General features: G+C 31.6%; 1 protein-coding gene across 2 annotated transcripts; it reads right to left on the bottom strand.

The window, feature by feature from the left end:
• Positions 1–1467: 1467 nt before the first annotated feature.
• Positions 1468–16902, bottom strand: LOC114302977 (magnesium transporter MRS2-I-like). 2 transcript variants are annotated; one of them, XM_028248120.2, is made up of 12 exons: positions 16371–16902; positions 16211–16240; positions 13601–13751; positions 11824–11945; positions 4361–4435; positions 3909–4136; positions 3656–3700; positions 2887–2931; positions 2745–2774; positions 2491–2610; positions 2218–2317; positions 1468–1752 (listed from the first exon to the last, which is right to left on the bottom strand). In XM_028248120.2, the coding sequence occupies exons 1-11, from the start codon at positions 16614–16616 to the stop codon at positions 2231–2233; spliced, it is 1179 nt and encodes a 392-aa protein (XP_028103921.2). In that variant the 5' UTR covers positions 16617–16902; the 3' UTR covers positions 1468–1752; positions 2218–2230. The 2 variants fall into 2 exon arrangements, with proteins under 2 accessions (XP_028103921.2, XP_082733713.1); XM_082877587.1 differs by lacking the exons at positions 1468–1752; positions 4361–4435 and having other exon boundaries at positions 2067–2317.
• Between the last annotated feature and the right edge of the window lie 6786 nt (positions 16903–23688).

Raw genomic sequence — 23688 nt, 5'->3', positions numbered from 1 at the left:
TCCCAGTGGATACACGCATGTTACTAATTGACATAAGAGATAGGAACAGGGAGGGGATTGTTTAAATTGAGGTCAATGTTCGAGGAGGTTGACAATCGCCGACCTCTGGTTGGGAAATTATAAAATATTTTTGGAATATCATATATTCCTATATCCTTACTAATCATAATTTATTATATTATCTCATATTTCTTATTCATCTAACATAATACTACACTTACTTACTTTTTCCGTCAATCATAATATTATGAATTATTAAATGTCTATATTTTGAGATTACTGGATAATTACTCGTTTGGTGTGGGTTTTTTTTTTTATTTTTACTTTTTAAAGATAGTTAGGGGCAGTGAATATGGATTTTTTTTAAAAGAATTATTCTAGTGCAACATCTGTTTATGGTTTAAATATGAGGAGAAAATTATTTAAATATGCTGCAAAATATTGGTGAGTAGAGGATTTTTTAGACATTTTCATTAGATCTTTAGCTTTTAGTACCAGACATGACTAATATGTTTTGACTATGAAATATATGAAGGGCAAGTTACACCGACCTTTCTTTGAGATGTAGACAAAATATATTTAATTTCATATTTTTAATATAATTATATTTATCTTACTAGATATTTTATGAAAGATTTATTAGGAATTTTTTTTAAAAAAAATACTTATATCCAATTAGTCCATAACATATTCTTGTATTCTAATTAATCCTATTATTTGGACACTTAATCTACCAAATCTTAATTCTCATATTTAAGGTAATTTTAGACAATTTTACCCTTACAAGTATTTTTTTTGAATAATTAACAATTTGGGGATATAAACATTCATATTTTATAACGTGAATATTCACATTGACGTGTAAATGTTCACATTGACAGTGTGAACATTCACACCGTTAATGTAAATATTATTATTAGAGATATTTTGATAACTATGTCACCCATAAAATTTATTAAAATATAAAAAAATAATTTAGACTAAGTAAAACATAAGTAGATGAGGACGGATTTATGAATAAGTGCCTCATATTTTAATTCACATAATACTTGGATCATTTTTTATCAATAATTCATGATATGTGTGAATGAAAAAATAATTTGTCATATATATTCTACTAAAATGTAAATTTATTTATTTATTTATTATTTTATTGCCTATCCGCCATTTGTTTTAGTTTCAATGACATAAGTCAGTGTAATTATATCAAATTTATAGAACTAATTGTATTTTTCACAAGCCTCAAGTGAGGCGTGTGTAACTTATCCACATATAAAGTATAACGTAAATTATAACTTTTACTTTTCTAATGGTTTACATAACTTTAACATAATCTATTCAGCCCAAAAAATCTATAATCTAACAACCATTTGTAAAAGTATTTGCGTTAAAAGAATAAATTAAATAAATACATTTAGAAGTAACCCAGACTGAAGACCTTCAAAAACATGGTTTACACTGATTGCGTGGTTTATAGAAACAACTTGAATTTGATCAGGATAGAAACAACTTATTTCATTACATGTATTTAAGGAAAGCAATTTAAGTAGAGATAATTACCAAGATTATGCGGAAATAGAGGACACTATAATTGACCCCACTTCATATATAAAGAACAGAATAACAAGGGACTCCAAATCGAAAGATCAAATGAGTAAAATATGACTCTACAAAGTTGTTTACAATTATCCGTGCTCGCACCCGAAACGGGTTAGGCTGCAAACAACACTGCTTCTGGATCTTCTCTGCAATCTGAAATTTCGTGGTGAAAGGTAGAGACAGAACTTATTAAGTCACATAGCTAATAAGAGCCGTCCAAAAAATCAAAAGAAAATTCAAACTCAATAGGTACTTGGAGCCCACTACAAATTTCATTTCAATGACTTAAGTTGTTCATTTTTTAGGACTTTACGAGTAGATCATTCATGAAATTTATGGGAAACAATTCAATTGATCCAATAATCATCGCCACATAATTTTATCGGGTCTATTTCAAAATATGTATATGATTATGAAATAGACCATCAATTTTATTTTTTTTTTCAGAAAAAAATATGAAACTACAATTGTAAAATCAATGTTGTATATAATGATTTATAAAACAAATAGTTCAAATTGCTAAAGTGAAACCTGCGAGACCCACGGATCCATCTGCACTTCTTTCCAACGGGAGATCCCTTACAAAATGACCTCTACTGTAATTTAAATAATTCTTACTTATTTATAAATTTCAAGATCCAACCAGACCCTTGTAGCGAGCATAGGAAATGATAAGTATAAAAATACTGGCACAAAATGCCCCAGCGACCATTACCACCTGGCAACAATAAGAAGAAAAACATTCAAATTAACCGAAATAAAACTTACATTCAAAATTATATCAATTACAAAATCAGATCACAAAATCAAAAAAAACTTCACGTGAGAGAGTTATGTTTGATTTTGTGTAAATCGGATTTTGTGCTCGTACAATCAAAATTGTATGCATACCCATTTATACATGTAAGCGTGTTTGGTGTTCCAAGTATATGGGATATTCACACCAAATATTCCTGCTATCAATGAATAAATAGACAAAGAAACAGTTGCAGAGCTTAGAAAAAGCTCTAACTGCACAAACAAGGCAAAAAAATAATAATAATAAGATGAATGTATTGTCCCAACAATGTTTTCAAATACACAAAAACAGAACAAGAAATCAATGTATTCAATATTGTATAAAGTACACATAATTGATACAATACCTGAATCAGCTGATTTCGATGATTGTCAAGCTGGAAAATGGAAACATGAGAGTGTATTTAGAACAACAATAGCAAATCCAAATCTATTTAAATTGATCAATTAATTCAATTTTCATATTTGTTCCCATTTCCAGTTCATTACCTGAATATTAATGTAATCCTCTGTATCTTCAATATATTCACGCAGCTGCAAAATTTAAGAATATGGATCAATTCTGATGATGCAACAAAGGGGATTTTTCAATCAGAAATAGACAAATAGATAGATTAATTTGATGGTTTCAATATAAAATGCCAGAGAATCTAAGCTACAATTTTAAAAGAAATTACTACAATTAGCGGACGTTTATGAAGTAATTTGATAGTTTGATAGCAAAATTGTAATTTGATAAAATTTTCAATGTTGTTGGATTAGCTGAAAAACCCAAATTCGATCCAAAACAGCCCAACTATAGCAAATTATAGCTACGCAGTAGCTGGCGGTAAATTTTGGCCAAATTCCTTCGTTGATGCCTTCAAATTTAAAATTTTACTGTTTCGGAAAATTATGATTACTAAATTCAGAAACTGTAATCAAATTCATTTTGAGTTAGAATTTTTTAGAGAAACTTCTTTTGTATTTTAGATTCGAAATTATTTTAGAAAATTGTTTTTTTCCCCTATTTATTTATTTTCTGTGATCATGACATTATTAGGAAGTAATTACTCAAATTGTGGCATAGCTTGCAAGCCACTTCTCCTGTAAATAGGATTCTAAGAAATTGAGACTAGTTAGCAATTGATTGTGTTTAATAAAAATTCGGAGAAAGTTTTCACTAATTTTATATTGCTCATCATAATTATATTGCCACAAACTGATAATCAACAATACAAATTGGTGAGCAGAATTCAATGCAAGTTATGCAACATACCGTAGTCAATTTGTTCAAAGTTCCATCAATTTGCATGAAGTAAGCCTGCAAATATACCACCGAGACATTAAAATTAGAATAGGTCTAACAACACAGAAAATGATTACTAAACCGGACACAATTATCTCACATGATATAGATTTCACACCCACGTGATAGGTCTGATTCTATGATTGATTTATATGCAAGTAGAAGAACTACTAAAATTAAAAGGACATAACAAACAAACAAAGAAGTAGGTCAATGTTGCAACCTCAAGTAACATTTCAAGCTCCTCAACATCATTCTCATCTCCGCGAAATGTTGCCACACTTGCCCTACTTGCTCTAGATATCTTCGAGCCTAAGGTAGGTGAGGCAGGACACAAATTGGCAGCACCTGAGCCACTAACAGGCGAAGATGCGTCTGCCAATTTTCTTGACAAGTAAAGATCAGCCATATCATCATCATCGTCCAGTAATTGTTCAAGCTCATCTCTCACCTACAGGTAGAAATACTTGTGAGCACAGATCAAATTGACTTATAAGCTCAATTATTATCAAAAGCACAAAATTCAGGACTTCACAAGTCATTCAGCATTTAAACATCAACGCCGAATAAGAGAAATCAATACTAAATAATAAAATGCAAAGTCGACCATATTAGAAAAGAAAGGATTTTGATGATTTAAAAAAACCAGGAAGCTCTGGTAGAAAGTAGTTATACCTTTTGAACCCTAGCGGTTAACCTTGTCATTGCACTCTTCAATTTACGAACCTGATCCAAGTTATGGGTACTAATCTACAAAATCAAATTTGTCATTTGCAAAATTTGGAATACATAACAAATACCAAGTGCACAAAAATACACCAATGGAGGCATTTCCAGCTTTTAAAAAAAATAATAATAAGTCTTATAAAGATTGCATATATACTAATGGAATACGTGGTGATACGTAGACACCTTCATTGAACAACAATTTTGTTAAAAGCCTTGAGCTAAAATGGAAAATACCCATTTTTTAGAAGCAGAAATGTTCTAAGCTCTGCATAAAATTTTTGAATTCGGATTTGACGAAACTTAGTCACCCTAAGGAAGAAGAATTTCATCGAAACTATTCACTTGCATGAACAGGTGAACATGGTCATTCTAATAGGAAGAAACTAAGATTGTATTGGGTTTACAAGAATAAAATTTAATCGAATAATGTGAGGGGTTGATTTCAATCATTGAATATATACAAAGAAGTTGAACAAATGTTTTTTTTATACAAATAGGTTCTTTTTTCTTTTTCTTTTTTTGAGTATAAAAAGACCTTGAAAACTTTTTTAATGATCAATAAGTTCAATTTTTTATAATTTTTGTCTAATTTTAAATTCTATAAAATACTTTATTTACCCTTCTTATAATTTAACTATACATGAATATAAATAATTAAAATAACATTAAAATTGATTATAAATAATTTTTGAAAAATATTTTTAAATATATAATCTTAAATGGAAATTATTTTTTAACATAAAAAAAATTAAAATCACCGGGGGTTTTTTTTTATATTTTTTTTTTGGTGTTATCATTATGTCAAATTCATGCACCCTTTAATTCTTTCAGCTAATTGGTCTTCAAAACAAAGAAAAAAAATATTTATAAATCTTCTATAAATTTTACCTTTTTAGGGTTAATGAACCTTAACGTATGTGATCTACTATGTTTTAGGTCTCGTTTGGGATATGTTATTTTAGCATTTTTTAAAAATTTTTGATTAAAATATGAGGTAAAAAAAATTATTATATTTGGATGACTTTTTAATTTTTTTGAGAAAAAAGAAAATTTTTGACTTTTTTTTGGGTATAATTTGTTTGATTTTTTGCTTTTATAATAACTTTTTTACTTTTAAACTAAAAAATGTTGTTCCTAACCTTTAAAATTTTTCACGTTAGTCTTTAAAGTATGCAATCAATTACTCTTCATTCGTTGTTGGTGGGAGCGGAGTGCAAACCACTTATGATGGTTCACAAAACAAATACAAGAGAGAATGTATAATCTAAAAAACAAATTTATCTCACTCAAATATTTAGAATACACTAAGGAAATGAAAAACACACTTTTTACTCTCTAACTCTCTTCTTTCTCTCACACTCTGAATTCCCAACATACAATAGCTATATATAGATAAAACTAACAATGTGAAAACATTAAATGCAAATACGGCTGAGGCTATGAATTTCAAACGGTTGCAACCACTTCTGACAAACTTGATTGCAGCCTCTATTCTTAGGCCGGTGGAAAAACAATTTTTTATATCAAGATTACTTCACAACATCCCCCTTTAATCTTGATTCAACATGCTGCTTCATCCCAAGCATCATTTTCATTCTGTTGAACAGATCATTTTTCAATGGCTTCGTGAAAATATCTGCGAGCTGATCTTGAGATTTGCAAGGAAATAATTTCACCTCTTTATTTTTCACATGCTCTCGGATGAAATGATAGCGGGTGTCAATATGCTTACTTCTTTCATGATAAACTGTGTTCTTTGCTAATGCAATTGCTGAGCAATTATCTACGTAGATCTCAGTAGGATTTTCTCATGGAAATCCTAAACGTTTCAGCACATTTCTTAACCAAATTGCATGACACACAGCTGAGTTGGCTGCAACATACTCAGCTTCGCAAGTCGATAATGTCACAATGGCTTGCTTCTTAAACGACTATGTGGAGGCTGTATCTCCCATAAAGAAAGTAAATCACGTAGTACTTTTTCGTTCATCCAAGTCACATCCCCAGTCACTATCTGAATAGCCAACAAGACTGAAATTATCAGTTGGTTTATAGAATAAACCATCATCGATTGTACCTTTGATGTAGCGAAGAATTCTCTTTGCTGCATACAGGTGTGACTGATTCGGTGTTTCTATATATCTGCTAATCAGTCCTACTCCATAGAGTATGTCTGGCCTGGTGCAAGTAAGATAGCGAAGGCTTCCAACTAGGCTCTTGAAATAAGTTGGATCCACATCACCTACCTTTGTACCTTTTTTGAGCTCCACTCCACTATCTACGAGAGTGTTCACTGGATTGCAATTCTCCATTCCATATCTCTTGAGAATTTCCTTGGCATAGCCACTTTGGGAAATAAAAATTCCATCTTTTCTTTGTGCCACTTCAATGCCGAGAAAATAAGCTATCAATCCAATATCTGTCATTTCAAATTCTTGGACCATGCTTCTTTTAAAGTCTTTGAACATGGTTGGATTGTTTCCGGTGAAAATTAGATCATCAATATAAAGACAAGCAAGCAACATGCTTCCATCAGCTTCCTTCTTCAAATATAGTGCGTGCTCATATGGACATTTTTCAAAACCATTTTCATGAAAATATTGATCAATTCTAGTATTCCATGCACGCGGAGCTTGCTTCAATCCATAAAGTGCTTTCTTCAATTTGTACACTTTGTCTTCATGCCTATTCTGAACATACCCCGAAGGTTGTTCAATATAAATTTCTTCTTCAAGGAAACCATTAAGAAATGCAGATTTCACATCAAGTTGATAAATCTGCCACTTGTGCTGGGCAGCCAAAGAAATCATTAGCCTGATAATCTCCAATCGGGCAACTGGAGCAAACACCTCTCCATAATCAATTCCAGCTCTCTTCTTGTAACCTTTTGCCACTAACCTTGCCTTAACGTTGCACTTTACCTTGTGCATTCCTCTTTGTCTTGTACACCCATTTCACTCCAATGGGTTTGTGCCCCTCCAGTAGACTTGTAAGCTTCCATGTGTCATTTTTCTCAATGGCACGAATTTCTTCATCCATTGTTTTCTTCCATTTATCTTCTTGGATGGCTTCTGAGAAAGTAAGTGGATCACTATCTGCGAGCAGGCAGAACAAATTTAGATCTGCTTCTTCTGTAGCTTCATATATCTCCTGTAAATTTCTCATGGGTCTTGGTTGTTTGAAAAAACTATGATCTGATGATGATGATACATCACTTCTGTTAGAAACTGGCGATCTAGATGCCGGTATTCTATGTGGAGGAGTTTGTGGCTCATCTTGAACTTTTCTTGTGATTTCAATCAGAGCTTTTGATGTTTCATCTTCAAGAATGAGTTCTGCATCTTTAACAACTTCATCTTGATTCCAGTTCCAAGCTTTTTCTTCTTCAAATATCACATCTCTACTCATGATCACCTTTCTGGTAATGGGATTATACAACTTGTATCCCATTATTCTGTCTCCATATCCGACAAGGATACATTTTTCTCCCTTATCATCGAGCTTGGTTCTTCTTGCTTCTGGAATCTTGGTGTACGCAACACATCCAAATATTCTGAGATGATTGACACTTGGCTTATATGAACTCCAAGCTTCTTCCGGAGTCATAGAGTGAAGGCTCCTGGTTGGATATCTATTTAGTAGATATACAGCACATGATACAGCTTTAGCCCAAAATTGCTTGGGCAGTCCCTTTCCTTTCAACATACTCATTGCCATATCTAAGATTGTGCGATTCTTTCTTTCAGCAACACCATTCAGCTGTGGCGTATAAAATGGTGTTGTTTGATACTTGATTACATGCTCTTTGCAATAATTCTCAAAAGCATCTGATGTATATTCTCCACCTTGATCTGACCGCAATGTCTTGATGTAGTAGCCGCTTTGTTTTTCTACAAGAACTTTGAATGCTTTGAAGATACTGTACACCTCTGATTTTCTTTTAAGAAAATACACCCATGTCTTCCGGCTATAATCATCAATGAAGGTGAGAAAATATCTATTCTGTCTATTTGACATTGGCTTCAATGGACCACACACATCAGTGTGCACTAACTCTAGTGGCTTTGTTGCTCTCCACTTCACTTCTTTGGCAAAGTTAGTTCTGTGATGCTTGCCAAGAATACAGCTTTCACAGACTTTATTAGTATAAGCAATATGAGGGAGCCCTTTCACCATATTCTTGCTTGGCAATAGCTTCAAGCTTCCAAAGTTGAGATGTCCAAACCTAAAATGCCATAGCCAATCTTTGTCTTTGATGATGGCACTTAAACACTTTGCAGCATCATGTTGGATGTTCAATGCAAACATCCGATTCTTGGACATTCTCACCTAAGCGATCAAATTACCATGATTGTCTTTGATGGTAAGATGACAATCTTTCATGCTGATGTCGTATCCTTTCTCTAGGAGTTGTCCCATACTCAAAATGTTGTTCTTCATGGCAGGAACATAATAAACATTGGAGATGTAATCATGATCTCCATTCTTGAGCTTAATCAGAATATTGCCTCTTCCTTTCACTAGAGTCTTTGAAGAATCACCAAATGAGACTTGTGCTTGTATAGTCTCGTCAAGCTTAACGAACAACTCTCTTTTACCACACATGTGATTACTGGCTCCCGAATCTAGATACCAAACATTGTTTTGGATTTCAGTGTCTCCATGGTGGACAAACAGGACTGTAGGTCCAACTTTGTTTGTTTCCTCCTCGACAAAATATGGTTGCTCTCCGGCTTCTGTTGTTGCTCTACTTCGGCATTCATTGCTGTAATGCCCAAACTTGTGACAATGGTAACACTGAACATTGCTTTTGTCAAATCCTGGTCAGTTGTTGTAACCACCTCCTCTTCCTCTTGGAGCAAAGTGTGTTTGACTTCTTCGTTCTCTGGCTAGACCTCTTCCGCCTCTTCCTCGAAAACCAGAACTTCGGTTATTGTAACCATGACCTCTTCCTCGGCTTCTTTGTGATGTCCCCCATTGCTCGTTTCTATCATCTCTGAAAAACAGCTTTGATTGAAGAGCTTGCTCTAGGGAACTTGAAGGAGTCTTCTTGTTGATCCTTTGTTCATGAATCTCAAGTGTGCCCATCAACTCATCGGTGGTCATGGCACTGAGATCCTTAGACTTTTCTATTGCTACAACCACGTGCTCGAACTTGAGATTGAGTGATCGGAGAATCTTCTCTATCACTGGAAGAGATTCCATCTTCTCTCCATATCTTCTCATCTGATTAACAATGGTCAATGTTCTGTTGAAATACTCAGAAATTGACTCATTCTCATTCATGTGCAACATCTCGAATTTGCCATGTAACACCTAGAGTCAAACTCTGATCGTTTTCTCAATTCCACGGTGTGAATTGCGAAGAATATTCCATGCCTCTTTAGAGGTTGCTGCTGCTGAAATCTTCTCAAAATTTGACTCATCAATGCCTTGATAGAGTAGATATAAGGCCTTTTTATCTCTCTTCCTTGAATCTTTTAACGCCGTCTTCTGAACTTCATTTAAATTTCCTTCATCTTCGAGAGTAGCTGGCTCATCATATCCTCGATCCACTAACTCCCACAAATCTTGTGATGCTAGTAGAACTTGCATGTGAATACTCTAATTTTCATAGTTCTCCTTGTTGAGTTTTGGAAACTGGGGTTGAAAGAAGTTGTTTGTGTTGGCCATTGGTTGTCTTTAAAAAACTGCAAATTTTTAGGATGGAATTTGCAAATTCTGACCATATAAATGTGTCCAAAATGTTCAAAATAGTTGGAAAGCACTATTGGATCACCAAAAATGGACTTCAAAAGGCTTAGATCAAGCCAAAACAAGTTGAACGGTTCAGATCAGTGAAATCTGGTGCGGCTGAGAAGCACCAGATAATTTCTCCGGTACGGCTGGGGTTAGCAGCTCAGTGGCTGACGGCACAGCTTGGTTAGCAGCTCTGGTCAACGCGGCTTAGACAGCGGCACGACTCTAGTCAACGGCCTAAGCTCGGCTTGGTCAACGCGGCTTGGTCAACGGCTCAGCTATCGTCAGTGGATGACGTCAGGTCGTCTGGTGCACGTGCGTGTGGCGCGTGCTTGCGCGTGAGATCACGCGTCTTCTTCCGCTGGCAGCGCGTGCGGCGCGCGTGAGAACGGTGTCAGTGGCGCATGCGGAGTCGTCCAAAATCTACTTTCGGCGCGGTTTTCACGGTTGTGCTCGTCTCGTCAGGAGCTTCAAGCTGATGTGATAAAAAATGGATTTCGACCACTTTGATTTCTAGACAATTTTTGAAAAACACACTCTGTTTTTTCGAAAACACACAAAACCGGCTCTGATACCACTGTTAGTAGGAGTGGGGTGCAAACCACTTATGGTGGTTCACAAAACAAATACAAGAGAGAATGTATAATCTGAAAAACATATTTATTTCACTCAAATATTTAGAATACACTGAGGAAATGAAAAACACACCTTTTACTCTCTAACTCTCTTATTTCTCCCACACTCTGAATTCCCAACATACAATAGCTATATATAGATAAAACTAACAATGTGAAAACATTAAATGCAAATACGGCTGAGGCTATGAATTTCAAACGGCTGCAACCACTTTTGACAAACTTGATTTGCAGCCTCCACTTTTGACAAACTTGATTGTAGCCTCTATTCTTAGGCCGGTGGAAAAACAATTTTTTATATCAAGATTACTTCACATTCTTTAGCATCAATGTCATTAAAATTAATAATGAAAGGAGGAATATTTTGAAATTTCACATGAAATTTCGGCAAAATCAAAAAGATGAGAAACACACACAACATTCCAATGTATGAATTTTGTTGCATTTTGATCTCTATTATATGTCTGCCATGGTTTTGTTTAGATCTTAAATTCAAATAAGAATTTAGAAAGAAAAAATGTGGGTGAAATGTAATTATATTATATGAGATGGACTCCTCTCCAGTCCACTTTGTCTATTGGACCGTACTGTTGGGCCTGTGGGGCCCACTAAGGGTTCTGTTTCGATGATCCGAATTGTTGAATGTGTAGAACTCGTCGAACACTTTATTCTTGCAAAAAATACGTTGATCAGATATTGTTAACCCCTTGATCGTACCACATTTTTTTCAATGTTAAATATGATTCTAAAAATAAATTATTTACAAATATGTGTTTCGATCAAAAAGCTATCGATAACTGATTAACGTAATTTTTTAGTAAGGACGAATTACTCAACGAGCTCTACACATTGAACGGTTCGGTCATCGAAACAGGACCCGTGGTCGGCTCCATTGGCCCCAAAGTACTATGGATTGGAGAGAAGTTTAATTCAATTTTATTCATATTTCACCTATCTTTTTTTTTTAACATTTCTAAATACCTATCCAAATCCATTCTCAAAACAAAGTATTAAGAAAAAATGAAAAAAGCGCACCTTAGAAGTGAGTTCATCTAAAGCTGGATAAGTAACGGTCTCTAGCTCTGTTGTACGGGTGTCAAAAAAACTACAAATGGCTTCCAAAGCTACCTCCAAGACCCGAAATTCAAATGGAGATTCTATATAAACATTATTTAAATTATTAAAATATCAAATATAGTCCACCCAAAATAATATGAGAGAGGAAAAAAAAAAAAGTGATTTTGAAAATATGGAATTGATAGTAAGGAATCTAGAGAGAAAAACACATTTTTAAGAAAGCGAAAAACATTGAGATTAAGATTCCTTGTCATCCTTTTCTCTGCAATGATTTTATTATAATAATTCAACGGTTTACGTTTAAAATTAAAGTAAAACAATTACGATATGTAATTTAAATTAAAATGATATATTTTAATATTATTTTATTAGATAAATTATAGGGGAAATTGTGAATCAATACTAAAAAAAATAAGGAGAATATCAAAGTAGTGAGCGAGTGAAAATATAATTACCAAATGATGAATTTACAAATGATTTATGCATTTGGAAAATGAGCCGTAGCTCGAAAATCTTGGCTCGAAATTGGCTCGAATGTCGTTTTGGGTGTTTTGGGTGGTCTGAAACAGAGGAGAAAGAGGGAGAGAAGAGAGGAAGAAGAGAGGAGAAGAGAAAGAGGAGGGGAAGAGGGAATGGAGAGAAGAGAGGGCCCCTCCGCTTCTGTCGTCGGCCGAGCCCCTCCGCTTCGTCGCAGCACCAGCGATCGTCGCAGCACCACCGCCGTCGCCTCCGGTCCCGCCGAGCCCCTCCCCTTCGTCACAGCACCACTGCCGTCAGCCGAGCCCCTCCCCTTCCTCCTTCCTCCTTCCTCCTTCCTCCTCCTCCTCCTCCTCCTCCTCCTCCTTCCTTCTCTTCTGCCCCTGTGATTATGCCCCCTCCAATCCTCCTCCTCCTCCTCCTCCTCCTCCAATCCTCCTCCTTCCTTCTCTTCTCCTTCTCTGCTTCTGAAATTGGATTCGAGCCAATTTCGAGCTCGACAATTCAAGCTACGTAGCAGTTCCGTATGCATTTAACTATGCAAATAAATCTGATACCTTCATTAGTTTATTTATTTATTTTTTTTATTTTTCACTTTTTTGAAATTCTCCCAAAAATTAAAGGTGATGGAAAACTTTATAATTTCAGTTATTAAAGTTGGTAAACTTTATCATTGATTTGAAATAAATTGCACAAACTACAAATGTAATTTCTTTATATTTTATCTTAATTTTAAACTTGAACTGTCTCGTTATATTCTTTGTTGACGTATGTTTATTTAAAACCATTGTAGGGAAAGAATGTCAAGATGTCCAAAAGGGAGACTTCTTTTTGTTATTCTAATTAACTTTATTTTAAACTTATCACCAAAAAAAAAAAAAAAACTCTAAAGTTCAAGTTTTGTAACAAAATAAATTTTGAGTACTTAATTTTGTCAATTTAAATTATAATTCGTTTATTTATTTTCAATCTAAATTATTTGTCTACTTCTATTAGAAAAAATTGACAAAGAAAATGATATTTTGGTCATTATACTCAATATAGATGAATGAAAACGGTCTAAAATATCTTTTTCAATAAGTTTTGCTTAACAAAAATAGACAACTGATTTAGATTGGGAAAAAAAAAATTAATTAAAAGATTAGAATCTAAATTGATAAAATTAAAATTTAAGACTTATTTTATTACAAGATTCAAACCTGGAGGTCCTTTTTGTAATTTTTCCTAAAAAGGGAGATGAGTAAGTAATATGTCATACCTTCTTCTTCACCAGCTTCAACATCTTGTTGGCCACCAAACTCCTGTCCATCTACTTGGCCTTCACGAATGGAATTTATAAGGGGCAATCGCCTTTGTAGTTCCTCAATAACAGGGATAACATCATCATCCAATGGATCTCGAAGCAATACCTATTCGACAAATAAAATTAGTTTCAAAATTTGCTCCTCGAATCTCAATCAGAGATGTAATTGGTTCAGTTTGATCGGAGTTAAGGAAAATTTTATGGAACCGAACTTTTCGTTTTTGTTGGTTGAAGAACTAAAATCAATTATATAAAAAAATTCAGTTTTGTAGATTTTTGACTTGGTGTAAAAAAGTGATTTACAAAAAAGCTTTAAGTGATTTTATAAAATTCCTAACTACTTTTCAATACAATAATAAAATTATTTAAATTATTAATTAAAATATATTTATAACATAATTAAAAGCAGTTAATTGATTTAATGATTTATTAATTTATTAATAAAAGTGATTATTTATTATACAATTAAAAATTTAAAGGACTGAACATAATTTCTGGAACCACAGAATACAATTTATATTTTAAACAAATCTCAAATAATGTACTCCCTCCGTCTCAAAATATTAGTCTCTTATTTCATTTTTCATTATCTCAAAATATTAGTCTCTTTTCAAAAATCAAGGACTAAAATAATATGAATTTTCTATTTTACCCTTCTTTTAAATTCATTAACAACACAAAAAGTACAATTATACAATTGATATTCTCAAAAAAAATATATTATCAAATGGTAATTTTGAAAAATTAATATTTTTAAAGTACAATAATTGTACTACCAAAAAAGTTAAATTTCTTAAAAAATACAATTATTTTGAAACAAATAGAGTATATATAATTTACCCTAATTTTTAGCGTAAAATGAGTAGCATCAAACAATGGAATGCCACACTCATCCTTTAATACTTAAAAAATTAGAATATGAAAAACATTAGAAAATTTATTTATAAATTCCATATAACAGAATGTTAATCCATTTAATCTTAAGAGTTTTTTCATGAATCAATTAGTATTTTTTGTTTTAAAAAGTTGTATTTATTTGATTTGGTACCATTTGAGTTTATGCGAATGTCCTTTTGTGATTTATTTTTTTAATTTTTTGATTCGTTTTTTGGATGAGATGCACATTTGTCAACGGCAATGAGCAGTAATTTGATAAAATGCACATTTGTCCAGTTTGATGAAAAAAAATAAAATTCTCAATTTAATACCTATTTGATGCAACCGTTGGATCAGGAAAAGAATTCTTTTTTAATCAAATTCAAATTTGATAAAAAATTTGAGTAACCATTGGAGATGGTCTTAAAGCCCTAGTCTCAACTTAAATGTAATTGTCTTCCATTTAATCATAATAATATAACAATAAAAAAAATAAAAATAAAAATAAAAGTAGCTTGAATAAATTGATAATTTTTTTTAAAAAAACGCAATTGTTTGTATTTTTATTTTTTTTTTTTTTTGTGACAACAGCATTTAATTCAATAGCTTATGATTATCAAATTGGCTTAATTTTTGTATGAATGAAATACATGAAGTGATCGACAAAATGAACAGTTCAAATTATCATGTCTTGCAATCCTGATTAGAGACTGAAGAGAAACCTCCAAACAAAATGTAGGACAAATTATATTAGTAATTCCTGTATTTTGCCCATTTTGTCATTTTAGTTCCTATAATTTCAATTAGCTCAATTTTTGTCTTTTAATTTTAGATTTTGCTTCAATTTGGTTCAATTAATAATACCGATTAAGATTTTAGGAGGAAAGTGAGCTAGTTAATATTAACTCATTGAGTTGAACAAATTTATAATTTTGCATATAAAAGTATAACATGATACTTATGTGCTCATTTTCTATTATAAAAATACTAACAATTATAAAAATACTAACAAATTTATAATTTCTATTATAAAAATACTAACAATTGTTGGTTGATGGTCTCAGTATGTTGCAGGTTATAGTTGTTGGGTGTTCGAATATTTGGATTTGGAATACTGGACCTTGATTATAATTCTTTTTAGAGTTAGAAATAATGATTGTTGATGTATTTGTTTCTGTCTATCAATAAAATCTAACTTTGACAATAACAAAAAAATAATAATAATTAATTAATTAATTAATTAAAATAAAATCGTAAATTTAAATTTAAAATTAAAAATAAACTAATTAGAATTATAAAAATCAAAATATACGAACTATCTGTTTACTGTGCCCTAAATTTTATGAAAAATCTCAAATACCAATCTTGAATAGTGGAGTACACGTCAAAGGCCAGCCCTTTTCCTTCCAGATAACTTCATTCCATTTTACTGTGTTGCCCGATTTGCTCATCTCATCTTAAAACTTTTCAACTTCTAAAAAGTCAACTTTAGACATTTTCCACTAAACCATAGTTTAGAAATTGATTTTGTTTAAATAATTTTTAAATTTTTTACTAAAAAACATATGTAAAAAATAAAAAGAATAAATTGATTTTTTACAATAATTTTTTGATAATTTTAATTAATTACCACACATCTTCCGAGAAGCAAAATGTAAATGAATAAAAACACAAAGAATTAAAGCTTACCTCCTCGGATGTAATAATCGCCTTTATGTGCTGCCCAGCCAAAAAAAATAAAAAATTAAAAAAGCCAAACAATACCCGATCAAATATAAGTGCATCAATGAATCAATATTATAAGATTGACACAAATATATAAATATATAGACATTGAAAGAAATTTCACCTCCAAATTGAGGACGATAGCTTTTTCACGGCCGAGGATGGTGGAAGGGTAAGACAAGAGAGGATCGAGAATGCGAAGATCGCGAGCATGAATCTGAACTCTGTGCATAATGGTGTACTTGTCCACATCCAACACCTTGCTCTTCCCCGCCTCGTCCATTAAAATCCAGCTCCCACAGCTCCCCGCTTTCTTCTTCATCTCCGCCTGCGAATCCGCCAGCATCACGATGCTCCTCTCTTTTTCCATCTCTATCTCTAAGCATTCCCAAAGTTATATGTATCTATCTACTTAAATATATATCACATGTAGAGAGACAGTGAAGAACTAGAGAGTGAGAGAGGCGCATGGAGATTACATGGCGAGAGAGAGGGATTTAAGTAGAGAAGGTTATGAAGAGGGTTTTTAAATTTTTAAAAACAGATGGGAAGGTAATTGTTTAAATTGAGGTCAACGTTTGATGGCCGTCGGCGATCGCCCACGTTTGGTGTGGATTTTTTTGTTTTTTTTCAAGATAGGGGTAGTGATTGTGGATTTTTTTTTTTTTTTGACTGTTAGGTATCATGAAAAAAATTTTATGAAAATAATCATAAAAGCTTTATAACTCTTAGATTACACTTAGAATAAAACACCACACACTAATCAAGGTAATCCAACGATCATAAATATATCATGATCATTTTCATGAAAAAAATTTGAAAATTTCTAACTTTTCTCTTTTTTTAAAAGAATTATTTTAGTGATTAATGATTCATCACCAATTTTGTTCACTTTAGGAGTGGATATTCATGCATTGACCCACTCAGCTGGTTCGGTTTAATCTTATATTTTTAGGAGTTAAGAAGGTTGTTTTAACTTGATGGGCTAGATTGGGTTAACATTTTAACCTAAAATATTAATGGGTTATGCTTAGGATTTATATTTTCCATCTAGCCTGGTCCAACCTATTATTAAACTATATTTGTAATACATTAATTTATTTTTTATTTGTTTATTTATTTATTTATTTATTTATTTTGAGATCTAGACTTATCTTTGTTCATTTTATTGAAAGTCACATTTGTGATGATGGATGATTGAATTTAATTATGAAATTTTTAATTTTTTTTAACATATAGCTTGATTCGCGAGTTTGAGATTTATAATTATTTTTTACATGGGCTTGGGCAGATATAGAGGCCTGATTTTAGGGCTAGGCTTGGATAGACACAAAGTCCCCTATTATATAGTGTAGCCTGGCCCGAACCCGGCCTGACCCGATGTTTGTTCACCCCTAGTCCAACTCTAATTTGTCCGAATGAGACTCTACGAGCACGAGTCTTTTGCGAGTTTTTAAAAAGAGAAACTCTTACTAGGTAGAGTTTAATTTGAGCAAATTTGGACTAAACAAATTCAATAAATGGTGACGGTATTAATTTTAATATGACATTTGAGATATTTAGATATGAACCGACAATAACACAACACAAAAATAATATGTCACGATTCCCACCCTATTTTATACAGTCACATGAAAATAAATTTAAAAAACCTAAATGTATTCCCAGACCACACGCTACCCAAGTACCAATTCCAAGGCTTGTCAAGTGGGAACTCACCACTCAGATGTATCCAGATCACACCCTACCCCAAATATTAACCAAGGCAAGGCTTGTTAACTGGGGTGGGGTGGTCACTTTTGTGGCTGGTGGACTAACTAAATTAAGGTGTAGGCTCTAAGTGGTTCTTCATTTTCTGGGTTGGCAGAGTCTCCAAAATTTTCTGTTCTATATTCTTCAGATAACACCGCAGCCATGCTTTCTTATGAGCCTGAAAACCAAAGACAACTCGGTTACTGTATCAAATATTTAGTCAAACATTGATATTTTTTTTATCTGTTATTAACTTGAAGAAATATTGCAAATAAAGAGCATCCCTCATCTCCTATTAATCTAATTAGCTAGTTTTCATTATCTTAACGTGAGATTTTTTTTGTTTGTTAATAATAATTTCGTGTGAAGTTAGATTTCTCTGATGTTCACATCTCAATATGAGAGGACTTGAGGAGCATGTGGACAGGAGCGGAGCCACCTAAAGCTTAGGGGAGTCACGTGCCCCCTCTAAACTTTCAATATTTATACTGTTACCCATATATATAAAGATTATGTGTTATTTATCTTTTATAAAATTTAATAGTATCCCTCCTTAAATTATGTAAAATTTCTTATATTTTTAAAATTTTAAAGGGTAAATTATGTAAATAGTCTCTGTAATTTACACGATGTATCAATTTGATCCCTATAATTTCAATTTACTTGATTTTGTCCCTTAATTTAATGGATTGTGTCATTTTAGCCCAATAAATAGCGGTTTTTAAGTTAATTTAATAGAATGTCAAATAATGTATCAATTTGGTCCTTGTACTTTACATGACGTGCCAATTTAGTTATTGTAGTTTCAATTTTCTCAATTGTGACAAGGACTAAATTGACACATTATGAAAAATACAGAGATCAAATTGAAACATTTTTTGACTTTCCGTTAAATTAACTTAACAATCGTTATTTATTGGACTAAAATGATAAAATCCGTTTAATTAAAGGGCAAAATCGAGCAAATTGAAACTACAGGGACCAAATTGACACATCGTGAAAACTACAGGGACTATTTGCATAATTTGCCCAATTTTAAAATTTTTATATTTTATTATTTTTGTTATTTTTGTACACTTTTAATTGATAGGTCAAGACAAGAATAGAAATCAATTAATAATTCATTTCTTATTATGGGATTTATTTAGTTGCTTGTTTCCCCTCATTGCGAGGAACTTTTTTTGAGTTGATAGGATTTAACTTATTGATTATTTAGCTAATAAAATTTAGTTATTGACTGCAGATTTATAAGTCACGTTAATGCAAATCTTAAGATAATTGTAATAAAAATAAAAATAAAAATGTATAAATTTAATAATATCTCGTTGTCACTTGTTATGGAAAAAAAAAAATTCAATGTTGTGATTAGTATGTGCCCCCTCTACATTAAATTTCTTGATCTGCCACTGCCTGTGGAGTCCACCATCGGTCTCGTTTTGACAATCCGAACTATTTACTTTTTAAGATCCATTAAGTAGAATATTCATGCAAAAAATCAATATGATTGAACATCGATAGTTATATGTTTGAATCAAATTTGTATTACAAAAAATAAATGATTATTCTTAAAATTATATTTGTCGTCTATTTTTTTAAAATAAATATGATTCAAACATATAATTATCGATATTTAATCATCTTGATTTTTTGTATCAATATCCTACTCAACGATTCCAAAAAAATGAATGGTTCAAAATACCGAAATCGATTCCAAAATAAGCTTATCGAGTCTAAACGCTCTCTCAAGTCTCATCTCGAGAGAAACCAAACACTTTCCTATAATATCACTATTTAACCCAATATTATCCCCATTATCACAATATGAGACTTCTCATTGGTTAATGATGCCGTTAAGTGGAATCACTATTATACCTAGCTAGTGCTACAGAAACAAAAAATTTACATATTATACCTAGACTAGTGTTATAGAAACAAAAAATTCATATAAAATTTTTATGCAAAATGATGTGGTCTGTTGGAATGATTTTAATTTTGAAGATTGTCATTACCATATTTTTACTGTCATAAGTTCTATATAAAGTTTTAAATAATTTTTCTTATACCTATTATTTATTACACTAATTCAATCATATAATCTCTATTATCACAATATAAAATTTCTCATTAATTGATAATACTACTATGCGATATTACCATAATACTCAATATATTAGGGGACTCATTATTCATTTCAAAAAAAAAAAAAAATGTAGGAAGAATAAAGAATTAGGAAAAAACATTGGCATGTAGCTTTGCATCAGACTGACCAAGAGAAATTAAACTTATTAATTTCTCATAAAGTAATATATGGGGAAGCCATTTTCTTCAAGTAAACGCAAGCTTGAATTAGGTTAACAATAATAAATTTCAATTTATCATATAAGTAATTCAGTTTTTTATTTTTTTAATAAGTAGTTCAGTTAATTTTGCCAAGCTCGGAGCTGTTTATCATATCATTTATAACACAATAACAACTGGAATGTACAATCCAATGATGGTTTTATGTTAGATTAGATTATTCGAGTAGTTAGGTTAGCTTAGGTTTGAATTGATTCTCATATAAAAACTTAAAAAGCAATTAAATTAGATTAGATTGTATTAGATTAGGGTCAATGATAATATTTACTAATTTTCATATTTACGAAAAAAGGTTGATTGTATATTTTAAGAATTGGTTGCTAAACCATGAGCTCTATGTTAGTTTGGTCAATGGAGTTTACTTTTGCCAATTTGATCACAAAAATATTCAATTTGAATCAAAATAATCAAATTTCAAAACATATTATTGAAATAATTAACACAGCAATGCTAATGATGATAAAATAGCAATGGGTCTACAAACCTAAAAATACAGTTAGAAAAATACACAAAATTTTAATCAATAGTAAAATTATTTCATTCATATTTCATTTATGTTTTTTTTCTTTTGAGCGAATTATACTAATAATCCCTATAGTTTAAGACTCGTGTCACTTTGATTCCTAACTTTTCAATTGTAACACATTTAACCCTGAATTTTGAATCTTGTTTCAAATAAGGACAATTGAAGATACTATTATTCAATTGTAAAGGCAAAATTATCAATTTGATAAAATATAAATCAATTTGACAAAAATAAATGTCAAAAAAATATTTTTAAATATTTTAAAATTATTTCTACCCACCAAAAATAAAATTACGTAAAATTGATAAATCTTTTGCACATTTATTTATTTTACCAAATTAATTTTTATTATGTGTTTGGATGATAATCATGTAATATGTGGTTATTAAGCTTTTAATATGTAATCGATACATTTAATATATGAAATGTATTTAGTTTTGGATTTTTTTTATTTAATGGATTTGTTTAATAATGATATCAAAGTTGTCGTCATATTTGACTTTTGGAAAAATAAAAACTAATTTAATGAAAATAAAAACAACCATCCATCACATGATCATTATCTAAATACATAATAAAAATTAATTTGGTAAACAAATAAATAAATGTGTAAAAGATTTATCAATTTTATATAATTTTATCTTTAGTGGATAGAAATAATTTTTTAAAAATTTAAAAATATTTTTTGACATTTATTTTTTTCAAATTAGTTTACGACCTTACCCTTAAAATTAAGTAATGGTATCTTCAATTGTCCTTATTTAGAACAAGATTCGAAATTGAAGATCAAATATGTCACAATTTAAAAGTAAGAAATCAAAGTGACATAAGTTCCATACTGTAGAGATCATTATTATAATGCATTTTTTTAATTCAAATTTATGATCTAAACACAATTGTAAGAAAATACTTAAAATTGACAATCAGTGACCCAATTCAAAATATTAACCCACAACACAGACTTTCAATATACATTATAGATCTCACATTCTGAATAATTTTTTAAGTATATTTTCTAAATTGATAATTCTATGGAGTGGTGGAGCCACCATGTGCGTAGAAAAAAATAGGGTTTTTTACTGGCCGGTCCTGAGTTTTGCACTTATTTCCTTCTTAGTCCTGACTTTTGATCTTGTGCACCAACAGGTCCTGAGCCTTTTTTTTTTGGTACCGTTTTACCCCTTCCCTGTTCTGGCGCGTTTCTGTTTGGATTTTCCATCAAAATATTGTGTTTGTGATTTGGATTTCTATGGAACTTCACGATTTGCTACTGTATTATTATGGAGCTTCGTGATTTCTGATTTCGCGCTTGGTGTATCTTCGCGATTTGTGATTTGCGATTGCGTGCTTGGTGATTCTTTCTATTTGCGATTTCGCGTTTGGTGTATAGTTATATTTTCTGATTTGCGGTGTTGTGGAGTTAGGTCGACTGGTATGTTTGATTTTGATTTCAATTTCAATGTTTTAGTTCTTTTTAGTTTGAGTTAGTGATTTTGATTTTGTGGTGATATTGTCGTTACTCTGTTGTTTTTGTTGCGATTGAATTTGTGTTTTGATCATGATATTGAAAGTTTTGAGATATATATTTGTTGATTGAATTTTAGATTTTTTTTTTTTTTGGTTACGAAATTGTGTTGATTGAACACAAGTGTTGGTTTGTTATTTTTATACAGTGATAATTTTATCACTGTGTATTTTGGGGGTGATGTTGGATTAACTTTTTCAACAGTGATAAATTTATGAGTGAGTATGGGAATAGGAGATGAAAAGGTTGCATAATGTAATGGTAAGATTCAAATCGAGTTACCATGTCTAATAAGTGTAAGCTTTATTCAGTGTTCTTGGTCTTTGGTGGTGTTAACTGCTAAAGTTATGAGTGTTGGTTTTTGGATGTGTTTGAGTTGGTTGATAATTTTATCACTGTATTCGATTTTGTTTTAGGGTGTTTGAATTGTTTGCTGAAATGTAATTGTTGTTTATTGCAGGATTTGTAGTGATGGAGAATTGGTTGTTTCTTATGTGCAAGTTTAAAGGTGTGACATTGGTTATCAAGTATAATGATGGATTTAATTTTAAGGATTTAGTATATAAATTGTGTGCAAAGTGGAGTGAGTTAGTTAGTAGTTCTATGAATATATCGTATTCAATGCCTGGACATTCTTCTTGTGGTCTACAAAGTGAAGAGGATTTGGAGGTTATGGTTGGACTGGCACTTTCTTGTGATATTCATCGTATTGATGTTTTTGTAAAGTGTTGTTCTTTGGGTGAAGGTTATATGATTTGTGATGGTGAAGCTAGTAGTAGTAGTAGTAGTAGTAGTAGTAGTAGTGTTGTTTGTGAAATTAATTTTTTGCCTTCATTTTATTCAAATCAACGGAAACCTTTACTCTCCGATGAGTGGGTTAATTGTATGAAAGGTGTGGGACAAAGGTTTGCTCAAGGAGTTGTTGAATTTCGAGATGCGTTGTCAAAGTATTCTATTCATTCCGGTTTTAATTTTGATTTTGTTAAGAATGATAAGGATCGTGTCACTGTTCATTGTAAGAGAATGGCTGATTTGGGATGTTTATAGAGAGTGCATGCTAGAGTGGAAAATTATAGTGAAGCTTTTGTTATTAAACAATTTGATGATGTTCATACTTGTGGATCTTCTTTTCGTACAATTAAACATGCTAGGATGACTTCAAGTATGATTGGTGGGCTAATTTCAAGTGATATTGGTAATAAGGCTTTGACATCGGTTAGTGAGGTGGTTTGTGATTTCAAGGACTATTATGGAACATAAGTTTCTTATCGGCGAGCTTGG

This window comes from Camellia sinensis, chromosome 7 (genome assembly GCF_055761805.1).
Source record: "Camellia sinensis isolate YWXY chromosome 7, ASM5576180v1, whole genome shotgun sequence".
Taxonomy (NCBI): Eukaryota; Viridiplantae; Streptophyta; class Magnoliopsida; order Ericales; family Theaceae; genus Camellia; species Camellia sinensis.
Note: the sequence above shows the minus strand (reverse complement) of the source record. Positions and strands in the feature narration are given on the sequence as shown.

Bases quoted from the DNA above. Each gene is read 5' to 3' on its own strand.
- LOC114302977 (XM_028248120.2), bottom strand. From the start codon at position 16,616: ATGGAAAAAGAGAGGAGCATCGTGATGCTGGCGGATTCGCAGGCGGAG. The intron at 16,241-16,370 runs GTGAAATTTCTT...TTGGCTGGGCAG, and splicing joins CTATCGTCCTCAATTTGGAG to CACATAAAGGCGATTATTAC. The intron at 2,932-3,655 runs GTATGTTGCATA...TAAATTTTGCAG, and splicing joins CTTTGAACAAATTGACTACG to CTGCGTGAATATATTGAAGA.